Source organism: Tenrec ecaudatus, chromosome 11 (genome assembly GCF_050624435.1).
Source record: "Tenrec ecaudatus isolate mTenEca1 chromosome 11, mTenEca1.hap1, whole genome shotgun sequence".
Taxonomy (NCBI): domain Eukaryota; kingdom Metazoa; phylum Chordata; class Mammalia; order Afrosoricida; family Tenrecidae; genus Tenrec; species Tenrec ecaudatus.
The window spans coordinates 67,987,374-68,013,939 of NC_134540.1; the positions used below are offsets into that span (position 1 = coordinate 67,987,374).

At 44.6% G+C, this 26,566-nt stretch overlaps 1 protein-coding gene across 2 annotated transcripts in view; it reads right to left on the minus strand.

Moving 5' to 3' along the window:
* Positions 1-26,137, minus strand: part of TMEM87B (transmembrane protein 87B) — a 63,520-nt gene extending 37,383 nt beyond the window's left edge. Inside the window, exons 1-6 of one of the 2 annotated variants that reach the window (XM_075563139.1) lie at positions 25,731-26,137; positions 20,637-20,697; positions 12,245-12,336; positions 5,573-5,707; positions 3,600-3,653; positions 367-457 (exon numbers count right to left, since the gene is read on the minus strand). In XM_075563139.1, coding sequence (XP_075419254.1) covers positions 367-457; positions 3,600-3,653; positions 5,573-5,707; positions 12,245-12,336; positions 20,637-20,697; positions 25,731-25,895 — 598 coding nt within the window. In that variant the 5' untranslated portion in view covers positions 25,896-26,137. The remainder of the gene's footprint in view (positions 1-366; positions 458-3,599; positions 3,654-5,572; positions 5,708-12,244; positions 12,337-20,636; positions 20,698-25,730) is intronic. The other variant, XM_075563138.1, reaches the window with a different exon arrangement.
* Between the last annotated feature and the right edge of the window lie 429 nt (positions 26,138-26,566).

The window sequence follows — 26,566 nt, forward strand, 5'->3', positions numbered from 1 at the left end:
AATAATACTTTTCAAAGACATTCACTTTCAGGAAATGACCTATTTCAAATACAAGGTAAGGTGTTACTATCTATTTCCATGAGTTAAAATACTACTTAAAATCTGAAAGGATAGAAATGTCATATCCTCTCAAATAGGAGGTTTGAATTTTTTCAGAATCAATTTTTAATACATTAAGAAATACATTTGAAATATAATTTTAAATAGATAAATATTGGAGCTAAGGCAAGCATAAGTCCCCAAGTTAACGTTAAACCAAAATGCAGGTCTGCGTGATGCACTTCTACCACAGAATGCAGATTCAGGCCAACATCAAAACAGAGGACGTAGGAAATGGAGACAAGAAGCATGCGTAGTTCACCGTACCATTCAAGTTCCAGTTTACATCTGTTTTTTCCGTTTTAATAGAAACGATAAAGATATGGAACCCATCCCTCTGTGTTCTGGCAATGACATCCTGAAAGAGGAAAACAATATCCTTCATGCTATTTTTCGCAACTGCCATCTAAAACAAACAATCCTTTGTCATGTTTTAAAACACATTCTAATGATTAAATTGGGACTAAAGACACAAACAAATGAGCAGAAGAGGAGCACTAAGCAAATGAAAGGGCGGGTCCGTCACCCATTTCCGCACCAGCCTCCCAGGGGACGGCAGAGGAAGGAGGCGTCTATGTTTCGTTGGCCTTGTACCCGTCTCCAGGGCCCTGGCCACCCCACTGCCAGCATTCTGTGTTTTATCTCATGCTCTCACCTTTGGAAAATACTGACCTTCTCATAATGCTACCCTGACCGTGTCAGCACCCACTTTTAACGAGATGTATGCCTTTACAAGAGCGAGTGATAAAGGAGGCAGGCAGGTAACACTGTGGGAAGTGACTCTGGGGCTGGCAAACCTCTGAGACGACGGAGTGATCCTGGCCCTCACAACAATTATGAGAATTAACTCAAGAGTCATAAACGCATTTTTACAAGCAAGTGAGATCACCACTATCTGAATAACATCCTTTACATTTTTTTCAATTTTACTTCAGAGCCACACGTAGATACTGAAAGAGCCACAGTTTGCTAAGCCCTGGTCCATCCGATTCTGTTCCGTGAGGCACTGTGGGAGCTGCCTGAGGAATGTAGGCTCCCTCTCATGACGAGACGCTCTACGTCCCCACATCACTGGACCCAAACTTTCCGGGGGCCTCTCCTGTCCCTGCTGCAGTGGAACCTGCAGACCTGCAGAGCTCATCTCAGCCACAGTGAGGCAAACGGTTTCCCTGACCAGCGTTCCCGCGAGGGTGGCTGAAGAACTGAAGAACGCGGACCGAGGAAGAGCTCCAGGCACAAAGCGGACATCAAGCTCCCCTAAGCATGCCTTCAGTTAGCCCTCGTGGCACAGTGGGTGACTTGTCTGCCTGTTAATGGCAAGGTCAGCAGTTCGAACTCATCCGCTACTCCAAGGGACAAAGATGAGGCTGCCTGCTCCTCTAGATTGGGTTTACAGCCTTGGAAACCCAAAGGGGTAGTCCTATTCTATTTTCTAGCTCCCTCTAAGTTAAAATTGACTCGCTCCCCACCTGCCAACTTTTTGCCACCCTTTGTGGGTGTATGGAAATACAAGAAATAAAAAAAGGGATTAATTTTAATCTTAAATTATAACCTTTAAGAGGTTTTAAAATGAAGATAACACACTACACAAAATGTGTATGTGTGTGTGTGTATATTCATATATATACACATATTGTTTTACATATGAAGTTGAATTTAAAAAAACCGAAAACCAAAAATAATCAAACACATTGCCATTAAGTCGACACTGACTCATAGCAACCCACTGTGGGTTTCTGAAGACTGTAACTGTGTACAGGAGTAGAAAGCCCCGTCTTTCTCCCTCTGAGATGCTGGTGGATTTGAACTGCGGATCATAGCCCAACTCATAGCCACCACACCCCCAGAGCCCCCTTAAGTTTACGGAAGCCTTCTTAAACACAGAAACAGAAAGCGAAGCTATTACTTAACATATCCTCCAACTAGACTTATATACTTCTTCTATAGGTGGCATTTCCATCTCTAACACTTCCTCCAAAGAATGCTTCCCTCCTCAATGTACCCATGCAAAAGTGGGAGCTTGGGCATCTACAAAGGACTCAAATCATCTTTCTTTTCAATGGTCTTTGAGTTTAGGGAACAAAAGAAAGTCTGAAGGGGCAAATGAGAGGTACCCGGTGACTGGGGTAAGGTTTCCTAACAAAGATTTCCTAGGACAGCCTTAAGGATTCTCCAAGAATGAGCAGGTACACTGTCATGATGGGGGGAAATGCCTCAGGTAATTCCCCTGGCCTTGTTCTCACGGATGCAGGTTTTAATTTTCTTAAACCTTCTTCATAATAGGCCTCTGTGATCACCCTGGCTCCGGTAAGAGATTCTATCAAGATCACCTCTGTTGGAGTCTCCCAGATACAATCACTATACAGTCTTCTGAGCTGACCTCTCCACCTTGAATTTAATTGTCCAAGCAGATGACTGAAAGGGACCCTAACGAGGTTAAAGGGAGCCCTGGTGGCAATGGTGGTTATGCAGTGGGTGGAGGACGAAGCTTTCTACTCCTGGAAGCAATGAAGTTAGGTAGCTAGATTTAGGAGCAGGGGGGTGGCCTCCCATGACTGCAAAGGCCCCCCTAAGGGAGGTTGGGGAGAAATCAGCATGTTTTAGACACAGAGGAAGACCCCAAACTGAGCATGCTCACACTCAAACCCCCAGCCAGGTGGGAGACAAACCTGGGCATTCCAAACTAGGCTCAGGCTCATATCACCCAGGAGGGTTTAATTCAGCCAATGGGATCAACCAATATCATCAAGCATGCCTCCCCAGCCCGAGGCTTGAAATATCCTGGCTGTGGGAAGGCCGCTCTCTTACACGGCTCCTAGCAGCAGGGAAGGATGAGGGTCTCCCTCCCTGCGTGGGTGCACACGCACCCGGCTCCGGGTCTGCAAGGGGCCCACAGTGTCTCTCACTCCTTTGCTCTCGTGCCTTGCGCTCTCCTGCCCCTGTGCTCTGGTCCCATCAATCTCTGGCATCCGGTGATCCCCACCCCACCGAGTTGCACACATGTGGATGCTCTTTTCCACGAGGTTGCTCACACGGGGCAGTTCTGTGTCCTATAGGGTTGCTATGAGTTGGCCTCAACTTGATGGCAGTGAATTTGATTTGACTTAATGAGGCGAGGAGATGACCCTGGCCAGCGCTCTCTACTGCCACAAAGAGAGGTACTGTCTCTAGCCTGTCCTACAGGGCTTCCGGGAGTCAAAATCAAATGGACTTGGCAGGGAGTTTTATGAGAATGAGACTCAGGCAAGTGGACTGAAATGACGTGCCCGCAGACATTCCCCGGCCGGAGAGACGTGTGTGAACAGTGTGTCTGGGACAAGCCTGTGCGTGCGTGGACCGGAACCCTATTAGCAATACTATTTGGCCTAACCTCGTAACATCCCTTTTGTCGTCACCAATTCCATTAACGCTGCGCTATGTCACTCGACAAGGATCTGTCCGTCACTAGAATTCTGTCAATCCTACAATCCTTTTCATCGAAGGACAAATAAATGACTTACCATAGATCCTTCTTGGTTAGAAATATTCTTGGTAGTTGGCATTAGTTCTTTATTCTGGGAGAGGAAAAAAATAGGAAAGCAATTGCATTGTAAATTATTGCATCTATGGGGGAAATAAGATTAACAACCGAGAAAGAAAAATACATGAAGAAAAGTAAAGACCTGAAAGCTGAGCATGAAAAAATGAATCTCACTCTACCCTACACATGGGCAACAAAGTCACTCTACCCTGCACGTGGGCAACAAAGTCACTCTGCCCTGCACGTGGGCAACAAAATCGAGCTTTGAAGAAACGGATTCCTTAAGCAGGACAGTGCTGGCTCCTGGTGGAGAGGGTGGTAGGGAGCAAAAGGGGACATGAGGGTGTCTCGGGGGGACAAACCTGTCTTATTGGTGTGGGTGGTATTTACACGAGGGTGTGCAGTTTTTGAAAGTTTACCAAGCTATCCATGTATAGTATGAGTTCTTTCCACCGCATTTAATGTATTTTCCATGCAAATTTTATAATTAATTTAAGGCCTTTGTGCTAAAGGCCTATTTCTCATTTCAGAATTTACACCGAATTAAAAAGACCCTCATACCCAGGGCGGCCTGCTATGAACACCATAGAATATAAGGATCCCACTGCTTTCTAACAGTAGTTGAAAATGAGTACATGTAAAGCTTACGAAGTCAGAACAGTTTTTCTGTTAACATTGTATCTTTAAGAATTCTTCACACTGATATTTATACATGACGATGAGGAAAGAGATATATGTATATATATTTATAGGTTTAGTATTAAGGTCGCAGATGGAAATTGGGCCTCCACTCAAGTACTCCCTCAATGCAAGAACACTTTGTTCTATTAACCTGGCATTCCATGATGCTCACCTGCCCAACACAATCGCTGAAGACAAAGGGGGTGCATAAGCAAATGTGGTGAAGAAAGCTGATGATGCCTGGCTATGAAAAGATATAGCATCTCGGGTCTTAAAGGCTTGAAGGTAAACAGGTGGCCATCTAGCTCAGAAGCAACGAAGCCCACATCGAAGAAGCACACCAGCCTGTGTGATCACCAGGTGTCAATGGGGATCAGGTATCAGGCATCAAAAAAGAAAAAAATCATATCATTGAGAATGATGGGGAGTGCAGAGTGGGGACCCAAAGCTCATCTGTAGCCAACTGGACATCCCCAACAGAAGGGCTGCAGGGAGGAGATGGGCCAGTCGGGGTGCAGCATAGCACTGATGAAACAAACAACATTCCTCTAGTTCTTTAATGCTTCCTCCCCTACTATCACGATCCCAATTCTACCTTACCAATCCAGCTAGACCAGAGCATGTACACTGGTACAGATAAGAAGTGGAAACACAGGGAATCCAGGACAGATGAACCCCTCAGGGTCTATAATGTGAGTAGCTATACCAGGAGGATAAGGGGACGGTGGGGGAGAAAGGGGGAACCGATCACAATGATCTACATATAACTCCCTCCCTGGGGGAAGGACAACAGAAAAGTGGGTGAAGGGAGACATCAGATAGTGCAAGACATGACAAAATAATAATAATTTATAAATTATCTAGGGTTTGTGAGGGAAGGGGTGCGGGGAGGTAGGAGACAAAAATGAGCTGATACCAGGGGCTCAAGTAGAAAGCAAATGTTTTGAGAATGATGATGGCAACAAATGTACACAATGAATGTGTGTATGGATTGTGATAAGAGTTGTAGGAGTCCCCGATGAAATGATTAAAAAATAGTTACACTTCCTGAAACGGAAAGGAGAATTTCTTCTCTGTCCTACTGTGTCACTATAGGTTGGCATCGACCCGATGGCAGTGAACTTGGTTTTTGTGTGATTTTCTAAGAATACACACACACAACCATACATTTATTAACCTAAAATGTTTTAAAAATAAACACCACTCTTTATTACAATGCTGATAAGACAGAGTCTAAGTGGATTTGCAGCCACTGGCCAGGCAGATACTCACGGTCAATGAGGGAAACACCTGGGAGTCACGGTTGCATTCTAAGTTTTCATTTTTTGTGGTCCAGCAGTCGATGCCCTTGAAATAACTGCTGCAGAAGTCTTCATCAACTAGGATGTCATGTTTTCGTGACTGATCCTACCCAAGGTAAAATTCCATGTTATTTATTTCTACGTTCTTATCCAAGACGATACACACAAATTATATCTAAATAATAGAGAGTTTGTTCAGTGTATAGCACTTGAAAGCATGCTGAGCAAAATAGCAAAAAGAAAAGTCTTTATAAGTCTGACTGAGGTCATACACCATTTTTGGCATTCCAATGTGGTCAGATGCAGTAATGTACGCTACAAGTGTAACCTTACAGTAAGAAAGTGAGAAATAAACACCCTTTACCCTATGGTTACTTGAATTTTAACTCACGTGAAGAGATTTTTACAGAGACAGAAAGCAGCAATTCACGACAGGGACACAGACACCAAACCCTCAGGTAAATCCCGAAGTATCAGCCAGGTGGTGAATCCCAACGAGTGCGAGAAGACACTCACTTCCCCATCAACAATCTGTCCTTCTTCCTATCCTGAGGTGATTGGGGATCCCTGGGTCTACTCTCACTCAAAGCCACCTAGGATGTCGGGTTTCCTAGGATATCATCTTTTGATGGGAACAGGCCAGAGGCAATATTGATTTGATATGGCTGTCAGATCTCCCATAGGAATTGCTGATGGGTTTGAAGCCCAGACCTGTCAGTTAGCAGCTGGCTGCGCATGTCACCATTGCATTGCCAAGGTTCCTCCTACTATCCCCACCCAAAACAGTAAATCAATCATACTTGTCTTGGCAGCTCCCTGTCACCAAGAAAAGGTTACCTGCCTTCCACTGGTCAGATTTGAAAAAACAAGTAGCAATAAATTACAGTAACAGTCAAAATAAATGCAAGCACACTGATAACTGACTAATAGTTAAGACACACAGAATAGAAAGCTCATCCTTAGAGTAGAACATTACGAAGTATAAAGGGAAATATGGAATTAGAAAAACACTATTTAGCAATCATCATAGTAATAGCTGGTTTAGCAAGCAGGGCTCATCAAAAAGGGGGTTAAAGCCAATGAGTGAAGGCTTGATGAAAAAAATGGACATTTATAGTTTCAAAGTATCACCTCACAGACTGTTCAGAATAACAGACAGACAGCAGTAGTGTGGAGAAGCCTGGCAGTTATATCCTTAACCAACTGATTAAAGTTAACTGCCAACAATGGGACAATCCAGTATTCTGTAGCTGTCCTACCAAAATTATGTAAATTGAATAAAATCATGAGGGAATCCCATATATACTTGTGTATAAGCCAACTTGAATATCAGCTGAGGCACCTAATTTTACCACAAAACCTGCATTAAAAATGTGCTGAAAACCCTCGGCTTATACACGAGTATATATGGTATCTAAAGTGCAAAAATTAAAAGACAGGTTGCCAAAGAGAAAAAAAAGATGACATGTATACTCAAAAATATCAATGTCACAAAAGTGGAGGAAAGTTTCAGGCTCGTTCCAGGAATTCAAGGTATTTAAAACAAAGCAAAATAACTGTAAATGAGACTGAGTGGGTGATATAAATTAGTCTTGTTCCAGAAGCAAACAAACAGCTACATAAAATTTAAGATAACTGGCAAAATTTAATATAGCTTGAATATGGTAGAGTTCCTGAATTTGAAATCATGCTGTGTCATTTCAGTGGATTTGTTCTTAGGAAAAACATACTGAAGTATGTAATGTGGAGGTAAAAGGAAGTCAAGGCTATAAAGGAAACTGGTACTTTCACTTCAAGAAGAGAAAAGAAAACATGGAAACAGACCTCACTGCACGGAGCCCTAGTGGTGAAGTGTGCACAGGCTAACTGAAGGGGCGGCTTCTTTCCTGGGAGGCAGGTCAGCAGTCTGCCTCCACAAGGACTGCAATCTTGGAAATCCCCGGGAGCAAAGGGTAAATATGACTCGTAATCAACTTAATGACAAGGGATTTTGGCATATTATTCAAGCTAGACGATAAACAGGTAGCAGCTGACTGATAAAGAAAGGACTTCAATGAGCCATCATGAGAAGAACCTGGAGACACGCACGGCTTGCTGAGTGGGCCCAGAGCCCAGCACAGGCTTTCCTCCTTCAGAAGCCTCCTTTCTTTGTCTCATCTCTACTAAATCGACTTGTATTTAAGTTTTTATATAGCCTATTGGAAATGTTTTTTAAAGTTTTATTGGCATATCACTCATGTAAATGTTTTTCATAAAGTGATGCTTATCAATGGTTTTCTTGAATTTCTTTTTATTTGCATGTGACCCAAAGGCACTTTCCTCTTCTCATCCATCAGTCGGGTGCACGGCGGTGGCTTACACGCTGCTATGATGTCGGAAGCTCTGCCACTGCTATTTCAAGGCCTTCCGGGTCACTATCAATGAACACGTTTCCGTGGAGACGAAGAAAAGGAATGCTTGGAAACTGAAAGTGGTAGCAATTGGACAATTCTGCTTGATGTGATTGAACTATGGAATGATATATGTATTAACTCCCAATTAATAATAAATCTTTTTAAAGCAATGGTTGGTAAATAAGGTCTTAGTGAACAGTGTAGATCACATAATAATTTTGTAAAACCGCCAACTTACTCCTTGGAAACAAACTTTTTTTCAACTATATATATATATAGCAATTACACATATGGACCTCCCCAGGAGGCTCTGGGGATTCATGGACACACAAATCAAATGGACTCCATCCATGGAAGAGACCTTGGAGAAACAACCAAAACCAGGCCAAGGCCAGTGGAGGCATAGCCCATCACTGGTTGATACGGAAGGTCGAGCTGAAGTCATAGAGCATGCCAAAAAGTGGACACCACCCAAAACCTGAATTCTAGAGGAATGGATAAACAACTTCTGGTACATTCAAACAATGGAGCAGTATGTGTCAATTTAAAAAAACAAAGACAACTCTCTTAAACACTGAAAGACATGGACAAACCTAGAGAACAGTATGGTTGGTGAACTCAAGTGAATCTTACGAAGATAAATATTTAATATCACCATTGTTATAAGGGAAAAGGAAGAAGAAAAGTGGTTTACACACCAATAGACAAGACTTTAATGAGTACGAGGAGGCCAGGGAGAGTGGGCAGGGAGAGAGAGAACGAAAGAAGATCAAAACAAAAAAATATCCCATACATATGTAATAGGTTATCATTGATTTCATTTCTTGAGATGATTTGTATAAATATACATAGTATATGTCTTTAAAAGCCAAACACACACATAGATATACATATCCCCAGATTCTTTTTCCCTCAAATCTAAATAGTAATTTGAGTGGCTTTAAAAAAAAAGAAAAGCAAAACTGGAATGTGTTTGGGGTCTTTAGTGATAAAATGGTCACTTCAAACAACAAAATAAGCAAGGGCATAAAAGGCAAAGTAGAGCCTTGAGTATATCCTACCTAAATTTAAATACCACCTCAAGAACAGTGTGGACACACTGGACATTAAAGGCAAAAGGCCAGATGAGCTATGGAAGGGCATTATGGATATCAAACATGAACAAAGCAAAAGGTCTTACAAGAAAAGACCAAAGTCTATGTCAGAAGAGACTCCAAAACTTGTGCTGATATGAAGGGGGCGGGGGTGTGAAATGGAGTGGAGACCCAATGCCCATCTGTAGACAATTGGACATCCATCAGAGTGGTCACAGGGAAGAGATGAGCCAGTCAGGGTGCAGTATAGCACCCATGAAACGCACAACTTTCCTCTAGTTCCTTAATGTTTCCCTATCATCACCCCCGCACTATCATGACCCCAATTCTACCTTACGAGTTGGATTAGATCAGAGCATGCGCACTGCTACAGATACGAGCCCGCCCACAACACAGGGAATCCAGGATAGATAAACCCCTCGGGGCCAACAATGAGAGTAGAGCTACCAGGAGGTTTAGGGGAGGGTGGTGGGAGGAAGAGGGAATCGATCACAAGGATCAACCTAGAACCCCCTCCCAGGGGGATGAAAAGTGGAAAAGTGGGTAAGGGGCGATGAAGGACGATGTAAGATATGGAAAAAATAACTTGTAACTTATGAAGGGTTTGTGAGGAAGGGCAGGCCGGGGGAGGGAGGGAGAAGAAATGGGGATCTGATATCAGCGGCTCAAGCAGGAAGGGAATGCTTTGGAAATGATGATGGCAGCTAGTGTGCAGATGTGCTTGACACACTGGATGAACGTATAGATTATGATAAGAGAGGTAAGAGCCCCCAATAAAAGTATTAAAAAAAACTTGCCCTGAACACCACTTGTAACTAAAGTGAGTGAGAATAAATAAGTAAATGAACTGAAGATTTCAAAAGGCAATTGAAGAAAACAAAGTATAATAAAAAATATTCAAAAACCTAGAGTGAGAAAACCAAAGGAAATAGCATGGTTGAGAATTCTTCAGCTGGGAAAACTGAAGAAAAATTTCAAATCTCAAGCCGCAACACTGAAGGAGCCTCAGAGCAAAATATTAAGTGATTGCGGAAGCATCAAAAGAAGACGGATGGGATACAGTCTCTGTGCCCAAGAGAGCTGGTCCATGTCCTGCCGCTTCTGGAGGCACAGGGTCAGCAACAGGTGGGGTTGAAGAAGACCAAGTGGCACTGAAGGCAACGATGGAAATTACAAGGCTCCAAGAATTGATGGAATACCAACTGAAATGTTTCAATAAACCAAGGAATTGATGGAAAGGCTCACTCATCTCTGCAAACAACTCTGGAAGACAGTTACCTAGCCAACCGACTGGAAGAGATCCATCAGATTTGCGTCCACACACCCCTCCCCCAAGGGGAAGCACCGAGAACGCAGAAATTACTGTAGAGTATTATCAAATTCATATGCAAGTAACATGTCATTGAAGGTAATTAAAAAATAGTTGCAGCAGTGCATCGGTAGGAAAATGCAAGCCATTTTAGAAAGGGGGTTAGAATGTGCAATAGCATTGCTGTTGACAGACAGATCTTGGCTAAAAGCAGAGAATACCAAAAAAGACGTTTACGTGTTTGTGTTCACCTGGCTCTGCAAAGGCACTCTATTATGTGGATCATATCAAACTAGAGATAACCATGCAAATTCCAGAACACTGAATCGTGCTCATGGAGAGCCTGTACGGAAGCCTAGGGGGCAGTTGTGTGAAGAAGGGGCCACTGAGTGGTTTAAAATCAGGGAAGGTGTGCATCAAAGCCGCATCCTTTCACCACAGTTAGTCCATGTGTACACTAAGTAAATCAGCCAAGAAGCTGGACTCTCTGAAGACGGAAGCCTTAGGACTGGAGGAAGACGAACAACCTGAAACATGCAGATAAGAAACTGCTTGCTGACCAAGAACTTGAAGCACTTACTGATGTACATTGAAGACTATAGCCTTCAGTAAGGTTTACACTTCAACACAAGGGGAAAAAAATCCTCACCACTGGACCAATATGTAGTATCATGATAAATGGAGAAAATATTGACGTTGTCAAGGAATTCATTTTGCTGGGATTCACAAACCACCACCAGGGAAGCAGCCGTGAAATGAAGAGCACATATTACACTAGGCGAATTTGTTGCCTTATTAAACTGTGAAGAAACAAAGATGCCACCTTAAGGCAGTGGTTCTCAACCTTCCTAATGCCACGACCCTTTAATACAGTTCCTCGTGTTGTGGTGACCTCAACTATAAATTTATTTTCATAGCTACTCCATAACTGTCCTTTTGCTACTGTTATGGGCGACCTCTGTGAAAGGGTCATTTGACCCCCAAAGGGGTTGCGACCCACAGGTTGAGAACCACTGTCTTAAGGACTATCGTGTGCCTGACCTGAGTCTATTATCAATCCCCTCGTACGTAAGTGCAGGCGGGGCAATGAATAGGGAAGACTGGAAAAGAGTGGAATTCTGGCGCTGGCAAAGAGTATTAAGTATATTGTACTTTGATTCAGGTGTACTCCATCTGGGGAGGTCCATATGTATAGTATGCGTGTGTGTGTGTGTGTATTTGAAAAAGCTTGTTTCCCATGAAAAAGTTGGTGGTTTTGCAAAATTCTTATACGTGATCTACAGTGTTCTCCAAGGCCTTATTTTGAACAAACCTTAAGAAGAAACACAGCCAGCATGCTCCTTACAAGTGAGGATGGCTAGACTTGGTCTCATATACTTTGGACACATCAAAGGAGGGACAGTCCCTGGAGAAGGACATCATGCTGGGTAAAGGAAAGAGGGAGGGAAATAGAGGAAGACCCTCAATAAGATGGACTGACAGTGATTGCAACAGTGAGTTCAAACAGAGCAATGACTGTGAGGACGGCAAGGACCAGACAGTGTGGAGTTCTCTGTGTGGTTGCTGTGAGACAGAACTAACTCAGTAGCACCTATCACTGGCTCCTGCACGTGTCCTTTATACATTCACTAACATTTTCTCTAAGGTACCAATGAGAAAACCAAAGGGCTGTAGTTCTGAGATAGCATATACTTAGACTTATTGCCTTCAGTCCCAAAATAAATCAGTGGCATTTTAAAAACTAGAATCTCTATTTTTAACCTTCTCATCTAATGACCTCATAAATCTTTGTATTCACAGTATTTCCTTTGTAGCTTACATGCATTAAATATTTGTGATTTACTTACTTCCAGGTCAGGGTATTCATTTTGACAGATATGATACTTCAGGTGCCATTCTATGGTAAACTTCACAGGCCCGGGACAACTGAATGACTTAACTGTTTAGGGAAAAAAAAGTATCATTTTACATGAATAATAAATCTATCCTAGCATGGACTTATGGTATCGAGAATACAAATTAAAGTAGGCTACTTTAGCACTAAAATATTAACTAATTTTTCCAAAAAGTCACTGCACAATGAGACACATCAACTCATTAAGTTGTGAACCAAATTCCAAACTCACTACCATCGAGTCAAACCTGAGTGGTGGCAACTCTACAGGACAGGGTGGAATTGCCTCTGTAGTTTTCCAAGGCTGTGACTCTTCATGGGAGTAGAAAGCTTCGTCTTGCTCCAGAGGAGTGGCTGGTGGTTTCAAACTGCTGGCCTTTCGGTTAGCAGCCCAATGTGTAACCTACTGCACTACACCACCAGGGCTCCTCTAAGTTACTAGAATTCACTAAAAGTTGTTGTAACATGGTTTCTTTCACCTACATGTTAAGATCGATGTTAAATTAACCAAGTAGTTCCCTAATATGCTGAGCCTTGCTTTTTCCCCTCTAAAATGTTCTCCTCGTTCATTCAGAAATAGTGCACATTCTGGGAAGAGACAGAGTTAGTAAACAAAACAGTTGTTCTGATAGATGAGGTGGTAGCGGTGGAGGATGACAATTAGATAGGCATTTTCAATTAGAATAGGGAGACAGATGGGGCTTTCTCACAGGGCTGTTCTACTCTGGCCTAAAGTGTCGCTATGAGTCAGCTCTGACTCAATGGCAGTGAGTTTGGTTTATCAATAAAATCATCGTCATAGGAGGAGCTGAGAACGGGGCAATGGGCAGGACCACAACACAGTCTAAGAGCAAGAACAGATCACACAGCAGCCCAGTGGGAGGGAAAGCCCAACTCAGAGATGAGGATCTATATTCCAGATCAACTTTGTGTTACCTTTAAACAACTAATCAAACCTCCCGATAACTCACTCTTCCCTTGCTCCTCAATGGCTCCTCTCCCTCTCCTCACCACCATCTTCCACTTCACCCCAGATAACATCAACCATCTAGTCTATTGCTTTATATTCCGTCCCTTGCTTTCCCTGCTATGTTTGGCAAACTCTAAATTCTGTTCCCTTTGGCAGGAAAGTCTTTAACTTGTTGTGTTTTACACCCCTCATAACAGTAATCTCTATACTGTTTTAAAATTAATCTTTTCAATTTATCTACTTGATATATAATTCTAATATCCACTGTGATGGCTGTGCAGAAGCTCGCAACAAAATTCATGATTCCACGGTGTATTAAGTATGAAAACAAGTTGCAATGCCAGTGAGAAATGCTCAGGGATGGCTCACAAAGGCCTTGCAGATCTGCTAATAAATGTCTAAAGGGGCACACCACTCCTGCTGTAAGCCTCAACTGGAAGGCATTCACTTAAGACCCTCAGGTCAGCACAAACTGAGCTCTGTGAATTAAGTCAACTCCGCTTGCTCCCTAAATCAGCAAGTCCAACTTCCCCAATTAAGTGCTCAGAGGCATCTCACTTCCCAAAGCCAGCCTCCTGGACAAAAGCATTCATCCGAGCATGTTCCATGGTGGGAAAGTTCAGCACCCTGTTCCACGCTCTGGCTCCTAGAGGCTCAGAGTGCAGGGATCTCAGGTCCAGAGGACACACTCCGCTCCTGGCTCTTGCTGGTCCTGAGATTCCTCCTCCTGCTTCTCAGAGGGCTCATTTGATACACAATAGGGAATACTGGTCAAAATTACTCGGGTGAATCCTTTCAGTATCTTCCCCCACCTTCTTAGCAGACCCATGCAGGGATAGGTCATTTGGTGGGGGTTAGACTTTGGCTGGGAGATCCACTCATACAGTACTTGTCCTTTTGTGATTGGCTAATTTCCCTCAGCATAAAGTTCTCTAATTATCCATGCCAGGCAGTGCTTCCTGGGCTCGTCTTTTGTTTTTCAGTGTTGTATGGCAATCCATTGTGTTTACTTCCCCAAGTGTTTTTGTTTTACCCAAGTTTTTTTAGCCATTCCTCTTACTGATAAGCATTTAGGACTTGCCCTTTAATTGTATATAAATTATCCTCAGGTTGAAAAGAACCATCCATTTCTCCCAACAAACTCTTCATCACAATCAATCTTCACTAAGTTTTTAAATCATTGAAATTTCCCAAGTAACTGATGTTCTTCCCAATGTTATCAGGTGACTTCGGTGGTGGGTAACAGGCCCAAAAGAGCACCTAGTGAAAAGAAAGAGGGTGGATTGACTCAACCAATGATGAGGACACAGCGCAGCCTCACTCCATCAAATCCCTGGACAGGGAAGCTCCAGGGGTCCCTGGGCTGGTTAGGTACCACTGCATCAGTTCTGACTCACAATGACCTATGTGCCTGGTCTTGGCAAAAGGGACTCCATTTTGAATCCGGTGCCTTCAGCTTGGCTCTCAGAATTTACCTCTCATAGACCTCCCTTTCACTGACCTCCCTCTCACTGATCTCCCCCTCCCCGGTTCAACCTTCAAATTCCTGGAGCCCGCTCCTCCCGGAGCCAGAATGTTTTCTGAAGATAAGTACACTCCACTCTACCCGTCCTTGGCATATAGATAAGGTCAAAGACCTTCTCCCTTCTGAAGCACCTGTGTGCACAGATCCTCCCCCAGTTTGGATCCTTCCCAGCTGTGCCTGCCAGCAGGAGTATAAAGACGCAGCCCAAATTTCCCAAAGTGTGGTTTCAAAGGCTCAATTCCCTGAGTTGCTGAATCCGCCCGCAAGCCTCCCAATAAAACCTGCTTCTAAATTTTGCCGATTGGATCTTTGGTTCTGTTTCGCGCCCCAAAATTCCTTACACTATGTACAGCCGAGCAAAGCACGGCCCCATCCTCCAAATCACCCACTGGTAGGGACTCGTGATTGGAATCCGAAAGTTGGAAACAAAAAGAAGAATCAGCGATCGGAAAATATGGGCTGGCAGACAGAAACAAGACTGTCATGATAGAATTTTGCAAGACAACAGCTTCTTCAGTGCAAAGACCTTTTTCAACAGCATAGCCAGCAACTGTACACCTGGGCCTCACTAGGTGAAACACACAGAAATCAAATTAACTACATCTGCAGGAAGTGCTGTTAGGTAGCCAGATAGGGAGTTGTCCCTCTCTGTGCCAAGGCGCCCCTACAGGAGGTTTCTGCACAGAATCAGAGAATCAGACAAGTCCAGCCAGCCATATGGGCTAGAGGGCATGCTTACATTCAGGCTCAGAGTCAGGAAGGGGAGGTACATCTAGGATCTAGGTGGGCGGTACACCTGGATTGACCCCATCTAGGCCAGGTGGGATAATTCAGCCAATGGGGTCAACCAGTACTGTGGACCATGCCTCCCAACCAGGAGTGGGTGGGTGGGGTGGTGGCTGAAAAAAAACACCAGAATCTCTCTCTCTCTCTCCCCCAGCAGCTCCTACACAGTTCAGCGCACATGGGCCTGTGCCATGATGGTCTCTCGCTCGCGCGCGCTCCCTCTCTCTCTCTCTCTGGCTTGTGTTCAGTTTACTGGTAACACCTGAAACTGCTTCTTTATTAAAAAAAAAACCCACTTAGAACACACACCAGGCTTCGGTGTGAATTCTTTCTCATGCGAAGTCAAGGACCCAGGCATTTCCCACCAGAGAAACCTAACAGTGCCAGTGCATAAGCTCAATGCCATCAGCCAACACAAGGACAGGCGACGACTGTGGAACAGACCATTAGGTGGTCACATGCAAGTTCAAATTGATGCTGAAGAATATTAAAACAAGTCCACAAATCAAATCATTGTGAATAAGGGGGAGTGTAGAGTGGGGACCCAAGACCCATCTGTAGGCAACAGGACGTCCCCTTATAGAAGGGTCGCAGGGAGATGAGGCAGTCAGGGTGCAGGGTAGCAACGAATAAACATACAACTTTCCTCTAGTTCCTAAATGCTTCTCCCTCCAGCACCGCCCCCCCCCCCCATTATCATGATCCCAATTCTACCTTACAAATCCGGCTGGACCGGAGGATGTACACAGGTACAGAGAGGAAATGGAAACACGGGGAATCCAGGACAGATGATCCCTTCAGGACCAGTGCTGAGAGTGGCGATACTGGGAGGGTTGAGGGAAGGTGGGGTGGAAAGGGGAAACCAATTACAATGATCTACATATAACCTCCCTGGGGGATGGACAACAAAAAAGTGGGTGAAGGGAGACATAAGATATGATAAAATAATAATAATTTGTAAATTATCAAGGGTTCATGAGGGAGTAGGGAGTGAGGAGGGAGGGGAAAAATGAAGAGCTGATACCAAGGGCTCAAGGAGAAAGCAAATGTTTTGAGAATGATGATGGCTACAAATGTGCTTGACACAATGGATGGATGGATGGATTGTGATGAGTCGTACAAGTACCCGATAAAATGATTTTTTTTAAAAAGTCACTAGAGACAAAATATGACTGAGTCTATGTCACCTGGACTTAAAGAACATCTCAAGAACTAATCTGATGCACTGAGCAGTAATGATCAAAGACCAGACAGGCAGTGGGAGGACATCAAGAACATCAGGCACGAAAAAAGAAAAAGCTTATCAAGACAGGAAAAACAGAAAAGACCAAAGTGGATGTCAGAAGAGACTTTGAAACTTGCTTTTGAAAGCACGGCAGTTAAAGGAAGTAGTTAATGGAAGAAATGATGAAGCAGTAGGCGTCAACCAAAAATCTCAGAAGTCATTATACCCAAAAGAAAGAGTCAATGTACAAATATTTCAAGAGGTAGCTACGGTCAAAAGCCAATGGTATTGAAGAAGTCCAAACAGCACTAAAGGCATAAGCAACAAAAAGAGGCTCCAAGAACTGATGGGATGCCAACGAACATGTTTCAACAACTGATGCAGCACCGGAAAGACTCACTAGTCTCTGCCACGGCATTTGCAAGACAGCTACCTGGCCAACTGACGAGAAGAGATCCAGTATGTAGAAATTATTGAACAGGACCATTAATACCGCAGGTAAGTAAAATTTTGCTGAAGATAATAAAAAAATAGTTGAAGCCAGATTCAGAAGAGGAGTTGGCATGAGAGAGATCAGTGCTGATGACAGGTGATCTTGACAAAAATAGAAAATACCAGAATGAGGTTCACTTGTGTTTTAATGACTGCTGAAATTGACAAGCACAGAACTCCACATTTAAGCAGAACTGTCACAAGAATACTTTTTCTTGAGGGCAACTTCCCCGCCCCCTCTCACCAGCCTCTGCTTGGCCTGAGGTCACCTGCTTGAACATCACAGTGGAATGCAGGTGTATAAGTGCCCTCAGAGCAAGCCTTGTTCCAACTGCCCCTCTCTCCTCTCAAGAGAAGCTGTGAGTCTTTCTCCCAGAGACTGGAGTGGTCATTTCCCTACCCAGCTAGGAGGGCAAACTAGAGACGAAATTCAGGAATGGGATCATAAAGCAAAGTCCCCGAAACTTTACCTAAATATACTTTCGTTTTGCTTTTGTCAGTATCATTTAGTGATATATGTATTTTAACTTGCTTTTTCTTCTGGTTTCTGTGTTCTACCCTCCTTGAATAATATCAAAGAGGCGTGGCGAGGGAAGACAGACACTGCAATCTGGTGAAAGTGGCATTTGAATGTTTCCCCCTGCGGTCCAGGCAAGCCTGACAATAAAGACTTCACCTCATTCTAATTGGACATTGTGGTGGTCTTCTTTTACCTAAACCCACAACAATGCAAAGGTATTCAATTGGATCAACAACAAATTATGGATAATACTGCAAAGAACCGGAATTCCAGAACACTTAATGGGGTTCATGCAGTACCTGTACACAGATCAAAGGCAGTCGCTCAAACAAAGCACGGGGACACGGCATGATTTCAAAATAGGACAGGTGTGTGTCAGCACGGGGACACGGCATGATTTCAAAATAGGGCAGGTGTGTGTCAGCATTGTATTTCTTCCTTCACCATTCTTATTCAATTCTGCATGCTGAGTAAATAATCCAGGAAGCTGACCCACATGAAGGCTCACCAACAAACTGCACCATGCACATGACACCATCTTGTTTGCTGAGAAGTGAAGAGGAATCACTGTTGACCATCAAAGACTACCGCCTGGTATGGATGATGACTCAGTTCACAGAAAGCAAAAGTCATCACAACTGGACCAATCAGCATCATAAACAGGAAACAGATCAAAGTTGTCAAGGATTTCAATTTACATGGACCAATGCCAATGGAAAGCAGTGGTCAAGAAATCAGAGGACATATTGCACTGGGCAAATCTGCTGCAGTAAGACCCATTTAAAATGTCACTGTGTGGCCAAAGGGACACCTAACCCAAGCCATGATATTTTCCATCACCTCATATGCATGAGTGCTGGACAATGAATAAGGAAGACAAAGAACGGGTCCGGTTGCGTTATGGGGTTGGTGAAGAATAATGATGGGTTACCAGGAGAACAAACAAATATGCCTTGAAGGGAGAACAACCAGCGTGCTCCTTAGGAGCCAGGATATTGAGTTTTCATCGCACACACTTTGGACATGGGATCAGGAGAGATCGGACCCTGTAAAGGACAGCATGCTTGGTAAGCAAGGATCAGCAAAAAGAGGGCACTCAAGGAGACGGGTTGACACAGTGGCTGCAGCAATGGGCTTCGCCTTAAATAACAGACTGTGGGATGGCGCAGGACAGGGCAGCGTTTGTTCTGCTGCACACAGGGCTGCTGAGTCAGAGCAGACTCAAAGCACCTAACAACACGAGGAAACAAACACTGATGAAGTCAATGAGCTAAAGAGACCACTTCACAGAAGACACAGTAACGTGTTGTGATGAAATGTGTGAAAATCTGGAGTTCAAAATCCAAGAGTAGAATATGGTCAACATTTTTCAAGCTGAAAAAGAGAACACCTTGAGCTGCGATACTGAAGTTGGATCCAGGGGGTGACGTTTTGAATAGTGCAGCAGGCATCAGAATGGTCCGAGGACTTGCACAAGTCAATGTCAGAGTTCAGCTACTTCAAGAAATAGCATGGGATTGAGAATCATTAGCAGTGAAGGAAGAAGTTGAAACTACCCTGAGGCAGTGACAGAAACCAAGGTTCCAGCAGTTAAATTCTAGTTGATGTGTGAACAGCACTATCTTGACTTTAGTCTACCATAAGGCTGACCTCCTGAATTATGCACTGATTTATTAAAAATTAAATTCTGTCTATGGTCTGCATTTCTTCTTGTTCCCCCCACACATGGCACTTTCTTTCTTTTTTGCCTGTACCAGCTAATGCAATTTACCTAGACTTTGAGACATAAATTCATGAAAATAGCAAGATACCAAAATATTTTTCCCGCCCACCTTGAGCTTCTATTTCCTCTTACCAGAAACCTCCTTATCACCACAAATGATCCAGATATTCTGGAGCTGCTCTGAACCACCCCCGCTGTCTAGCTGATAACTGGCTGGCCTTCCTCAGAGTCACATGTTGCTCCAGAAATGACTAAAGACTAGTGTGATGTACAGAGTACAACTTCAGGCGCTGGAGAAGCCAATCTGCTCACCCAGTGAAAAACTGCCCTTCATCCCCAGACCTCCACTGTGCCAACCAACCCCCCAGGTCAAGTACTAGAAACAGTGATAAACAGTGAATAGGATCCAGCGTGTCCCAAATCCACTGCCATCAAGTGTACTGACTCACAGTAGCCCTATTGGATAAAATAGCACTGCCCCATGGGGTTTCCAACGTTGTGAATCTTTATGGCAGCTGAATGCCACATCTTTTCCCATAAAGCAGCTGGGGGGTTTGAAGTGCCAACTTTCTTATTAACTACTGCGCCCACAGGGCTCCTATGATCAAATACAGACCTGTTAAAAATATTGAAAAACCTCAAGCCCTATGACTTCGTAGTCCTATTAGAACAGTATTTATATAGAAAAGGTAATTTCTACCTAACAAATACTTTTCTTTCATAAGCTCAAAGATACTAAATAAAATGGTAATGCCTACTAACTTTTACTTCGTACTATGGTTTGAGAGGTTTCAGGTTTTAAAATCTGGAATTTTAAGACTAATTTCACAGAGCTAAATTCTCTCTGATAAGGTCTACTTTATTAAACTTTAATTATTATCTTTATTAAATGAGTCAGATTATATTTTCTGAAACAGGATCAGAAAAGCCCATTCTTGCAAATAACCATGTCTTGACTGAAATAGAAGAAAATCTTAAATTTTAGCATATACATAAATGTATCTAATTCATTTATACTAAATTACTATATTCATTTATAATATAGTCACATGATGTTAGATTACAATTTGCTATATAAGTATTATATTAGTTCATTAAACTTACCAGAAAACTTGATCTCTGTAGAGTTAAACATAGTTTTCCTAAATATCAATGGTTCAGATTTCTAGAATGTGAAAAAAAGAAGGTATTAAGGAGCTTGTTAAATTTCTCTACTGTTTAAAAGTGTATATGAGAGTAAGTCAAAAAGTATTGCTATTATGATTCGAGGAGATATTTGCATGGGTTTATTCCAAACAGCATGTGCATAAGTAAGCCTCTGTTATCAGTTGGACAGCAGCAGACAAACTCTCTCTTTAAGACACTTAGTTGTCTTCGTCTTGCTATGTATCAAGACCATTCTATGGCAGTGCGTTTGGTAGTCTCGTTAGGATACCTTCAACACAGATACTTTTTTGTGTGCCATGGATAAAAACAATTTTGAGATCAAGGCTTACACCAAATTTTTAACAAACCTCAAGTGGACATCCTCTCAAATCACTGAAGGTTTGCCACAGTTTACAGGACCGGTCAGTGCACCATATAACATACGTTTTTAGATGGATCAGACATTTTAAGGATGGTTATGACGACCTCTCACATGAGCCAAGCAAGGAAGACACTCAACCTTTGACAAATGAGGAAGCTGTGGCTGAAGTCCAGAAGCTGGTGGACGATGGCGACTGAAGGTGGGACCTGGCATGGTTCTCATGTTCAATGTCACGCACACATCTTAGCCTCAGCAAACTCTCAGCTCAATGGGTGCCAACAGCCTTGCATAAAGACCAGCTAGCTCACACAGCTGGTCCTGCCATCAGGCTTTTAAGCAAGACCAGAGCTAACAGAGAGAAGTATATCCAATAAATCATAACCTGGCAGGAGTCTTGGATTTACCAATACTATGCAGGAAGCAAGGTCCAATCAAAACCATGGTTTCCAAAGGATCTGCTTGGTCAGCTCAATTAAAGGCAGAGAGAGAGATCAGCTAGGAAGGTTATGGAAACTCCCTCTCCCCCCCATTCCAAACAGGTCATCTTGACAGATTTTCTCAGATGACTCTGGACAATCAAATGGGCTTATTAGGAAGACGTTTATGAAGAAAAGTGAAAACTCCACTGATGATAAAAAGACCAGGAAAGTTGTGCCGAGAAAATTTTCCTCATCAAGAAAATGTCCTTGTTCATTCTTATGAGGGCCGCAAGAGAGGTCTTCCAAGAACTTGGTTTGCCACCAGACCCCACCTACCCCAGCTCCCTGGTCTTTGTCTTTCAGGCTTCATCTTGCTCCTCAAACTCAAAGGAGCCCCTCGAGGAAGCCAAAACTGCCATGTTGATATGGGGAAAACAAAGGGTGAGGAAACTTTGGGAAGCATTAGATGGAAACGGACACACGGCCTTCAGAACTGTATAGATGAAGGCTATGGTGAGAAACAAGACTTCTTCACCTTGATCTTTTTGTTTACTTAAGAAGTCTATGATTTTGTGAGCAATACATTTTGCCATACCCTCCTATAGTTTTACCCTATGATATATATCATGCTAAGCACAGCAACCTCACTATGACCAGTGTGATTTTTGAAAATTTTATAACTATCACATCACTCATTTGCTTAAGACTTTGAGCCACATGTCAACTCTCAGCCACAGATGTGAGGTGCAGAGTGCTCCTGCCCTTGGCTATCTCTGCCAGGCAGACAGACCCTTGATCTGCGCTGCTCAGGTGTGATATGGGCTGTGTGTGCCTCTGCATGTTGTACTCTTAGGAGCAACAGGAAGGTACTTTAGACAAAACAACTACCCCCCGCCTCAAATTTTTATGGTTTACTACTGCACTTAAAACACACCAAAATTCATCCTGTAGCCTACAGAGTCCTTGAATAAGCAAGATCTGCCCATACTTCTAGCACTCAGCAACCAATCTGAAAACTTACTTTAAAATCCCTTCCTCTTAACTCTTTGCCTAAGGAAAATTCCTTCTTATCCTTCAAAGTCCTGCTCAAAAGTGCTTTCCTCAGATGACTTCTATGGGGCCCAGGCCAGGCTCTCCCTTATATGGCTCTAGTACCCATTCTTCTCCACAACCCTTACCACTGTTGAAACCACAGAACTGATTCCAAAGTTATATAATGTCTACCTTCCCCAGGGGGGTGGGCGGGTAGGCAACCTGTGAGAAGAAATTATGTTAAATCAATAGGGACTAGGATTTAAAGAAAAAGACAAGGCAAGCCTGCCAACCTTGATATGCTTCCCCCCACTCCCACCTGCTCCCAGTTTCACCAGGAACAGTAAAATCTCTGGCCTGGGTCCATTTTCTGAGCCACACACACACACAAACCCAATGACCTCAGGGTCTTCTCCACTGGGATGTTTAACAAACACCCCACCATCACCTGTCCCAAGCCAGACACGTCCCTTTCTGCCCTCCCCCGTGCCCCCCCCCAACACACACTGTCTACCTGGGCTGGAGGTAGCGCGAATGCAGTCACCCAAGCTATGCCTCTACCGCCCAACATACTCCATCTCACAAAAGCTCCCCAAACCGAGTTATCCTCCTCAGCCTGCGCCCCCAAATATTGAAGAGGGTAGCTGCTTTTTCGGCTCTGGCTGGTGGATACGGTGGCAGCATGGCCACAGAACTGCCACGGTCTTCTCCATACGTCTGAGGGGATTTTTTGTTTGGTTTGTGTGGGTTTTTTAACTGAAATTAGACATACATTCATAATATGAAATACAAATACATTTCCTGCCTAAAACCAAACCAAGCTCAGTGCCATCAAGTGGCTCTGACTCCCAGCAATCCTGCCCAGGCTCCTGCCATCACTCCCCTGGTATCTCTGCCTCCAGATGAGCTAAATCAATCACTCTCTCATAGCTATAGAGTGATAATTAGCTTGTATGTCTAAATGACTTAAATGGCTCTTCCATATTCTTTTTATTCCAGTCATTTTATTAGGGGCTCATACAACTCTTATCACAATCCATACATACATCAATTGTGTAAAGCACATTTGTACATTCATTGCCCTCATCATTCTCAAAACATTTGCTCTCTACTTAAGCCCTTGGCATCAGGTCCTCATTTTTCCCCTCCCTTTGTTTCCCCTCCCTCATGAACCCTTGATAATTTATAAATTATTACTTTGTCATATCTTAAACTGTCCAACATCTCCCTTCACCCACTTTTCTGTTGCCCATCCCCCAGGGAGGAGGTTATATGTAGATCCCTGTAATCGGTTCCCCCTTTCCAGCCCACCCTCCCTCCACGGCTCTTCCATATTCATACCCAACAATAGTTACTGGGCCCAATGTATGACAGGATTTATTTGGTTCACAAGGAGCCTTTTTTTTAAGTTCTCAACTAGCTGGCCACAGTAAAAACTTGCATTTCAAAACATGGCTTGCTACTTCATCATTTTTCAAACTTAAAAACTGTGGAGACCTGGAAACTCTGTGCCCACGCTGTCATACGGCAGCCTCCAAGCTGAGACCAAAGAGCAGCTGCCCTCTTCAGAAGGAGCAGGCACTCTGCAATCCACCACATTCCCGTGACCCCTCCTGTGGGAAACCTTGCTCACCGCAGCCACTGACATGATTTGCTTGGTGCCTGTGAGGCCTGGAGTTTCAGACCCCTGCCCTCAGGCTCAAGATTAAACCAGAAGTTCAGGGTTAAACTTTTGGTAATCCGGTCCTCTCCAACACCCACTTCTCTTCCTTCATTCCACAGAAACATCCGAATGTCGACCTAATGCTCCCCTCCTCCATCACCAAGGTAATACCTACTCATAAAGCCAGATACCTCCAGAAAACAGGTTTAGGTGACTCCTGACTACAAACTGCTGAATTTCATATCAGAAGAGCCATTTCTGGAGAGACATGTCTCTCAGTGCTCTGAAGGGCAAGTCCTAGCCACTTGAAATGAGGAAACAGAAGCCCACTCGTAAATGAGGGCTTTTACGCAGGTCTGAGGTGCACAGTTGCGTAAGTTCCGCTCATTAAAGATGATGTGATGGTGTGGGGCCCCTCGGGAGAAACTTCTCTTCCTCATGTGCAGGAAGTAAAAACCATTCTCCCCCCCCCCCCCACCACCACCCCGTTCTTTGGATTCACACCATCTAAATGAAACTTGCTTGGGGAAAAGGTTCTTAGAGGTAAGGCAAGTCATCTTATGATCTGCCCATTCACTACAGGGGCAGATAGAAACCTTGAGTGTGGCCAGGCCCTGTCACTGGTGCATAAAATCGGGGGCTTCCTGTTTGAAGAGACTGCCACTGCCCCAGAAAAGTTCTCAGAGATACCCACCCACACCCTTCCCTCTGTCTAGCTTTCCTGTTACAGTATCTGTAGCCTCCAGCTACTTTATCTGTTTAAAGCAATCAAAAGCAATCTGTAGCCTCCAGCTACTTTATCTGTTTAAAGTATCTGTAGCCTCCAGCTACTTTATCTGTTTACACGTTTAGCTTTTTAAACTTGACATCATTTTAATGTACACAGAAAACATCATTGAACTGTGAGTCATCTCACCCAAGAAAGGTCAGAGATAATGCCTCTCTCTCACTTCCCATCTCTCGCTACACTTTCCAAAATTCCATCCCTACACCCTCCTGATTCATCTCACCAACTAGAGAATGCCAAGTTCTCGAATGACCTGCCCTGAAAAGGAAGCATTTCCACCAACTCACCCCTCCAGACTCGCCTTTCAAACACCCTTTAGTTACCCCAGCTCACTGATCCAGACCAGGGCTCTGATAAAATCGAAAGGAAATTCAAGAGGGAAAAAGGGACTGGATGGTGCCTATTTCATGTTCCTTCCGGTCTAAGTTCATGGCGAGATCGAAACCCTGGAGAAATCTTGTGCCCTGGCAGAAAGAGGGATCGAACCCCCAAAATACCGCTACAAGTACCGTGACTATTCGAGTCTCAGTCCTGAATAAACAAGGCTCTGGAAAGCGATCCTCATTCACGTACAATGACAGCGTTTAAAAGGGAGAACCGTTCCAACCACAAGATGCCACTGACCACCGAGAAAAGGCCTAGGGCCATGGGAGGGCATCCTGAGCTGCCCCGGCGAGGCCCCGAGGAGCAAGCCAGAGACAGGGCTTGCAGGGCCGAACACGTGGAACCCGGGGAGCCGCCCGAGAACCCCGACTCTGACAGCACTTACGTCGTCGACCGTCGCTGCCCAGAGGCCGGGCTCGGGGACGGCGTCCACAGAAGCTGGAGGCCAGCACAGGAGACCAAGGACGACGCACAGCACAGGGACCTCGGCGGGAAGACAGGGCCGGCGGCGGGGCTGGAGCCACGTCCAGACGCGGCAGGAGGCGACCATCTTGACGCGGAAGCTGCACCCGGCGCCCCCCAACCCTGGCCACGCCCCGAACCCCGCACCTGGGGTAGCTCCACCCCGCGAGAGGTTGGAGGGAGGTGTGGCTCCTCTGAAGAAGGCGGACCTACGATTAGAGAAGGGACTTGGGCCTGAGCGGAAACACGGCTTGGAAATAAACCGGACCGAAACCTGGAGGCGGGGCCGGAGCCTTGGGAGAGGAGACGGAACGTGGTGACGGGAACCAGGAAGTGGAGGCGCGGCCGGGACGTGGAGGCGGGACCGGGGCGTAGGGGCGGGGCCTTGTTGGGGCGGGGCCTCGGCGAGGGGCGGGGCCTGGCTGGGGAATGGGGCCGGGTCGTGGGGGCGGGGCCTCGGTGGGGGCGGGGACACGGCGAAGGGCGGGGCCGGCCTGGGAAAAGGGACCGGGTCGTGGAGGCGGGACCCAAGCGTGGCGTCCAGTGCTAGCCGGGCGACCTGCGCGAGCACAGGCGGTCTTTCTGGCACGCGGGACCGGACAGGGCGGGGAGAGAGGTGATTTGAGGGCGGAAGGCCACCGTCCCCAGTTCCACTCGGCTGCCGTCCATCTTCGGTGAAGGATGTGTGGGGTCAAGTTCTTGACACGGTGTCTCAGTTTCTTGCAACCTCTGTACCTACTCCAGCCCCACCCGTGCAAC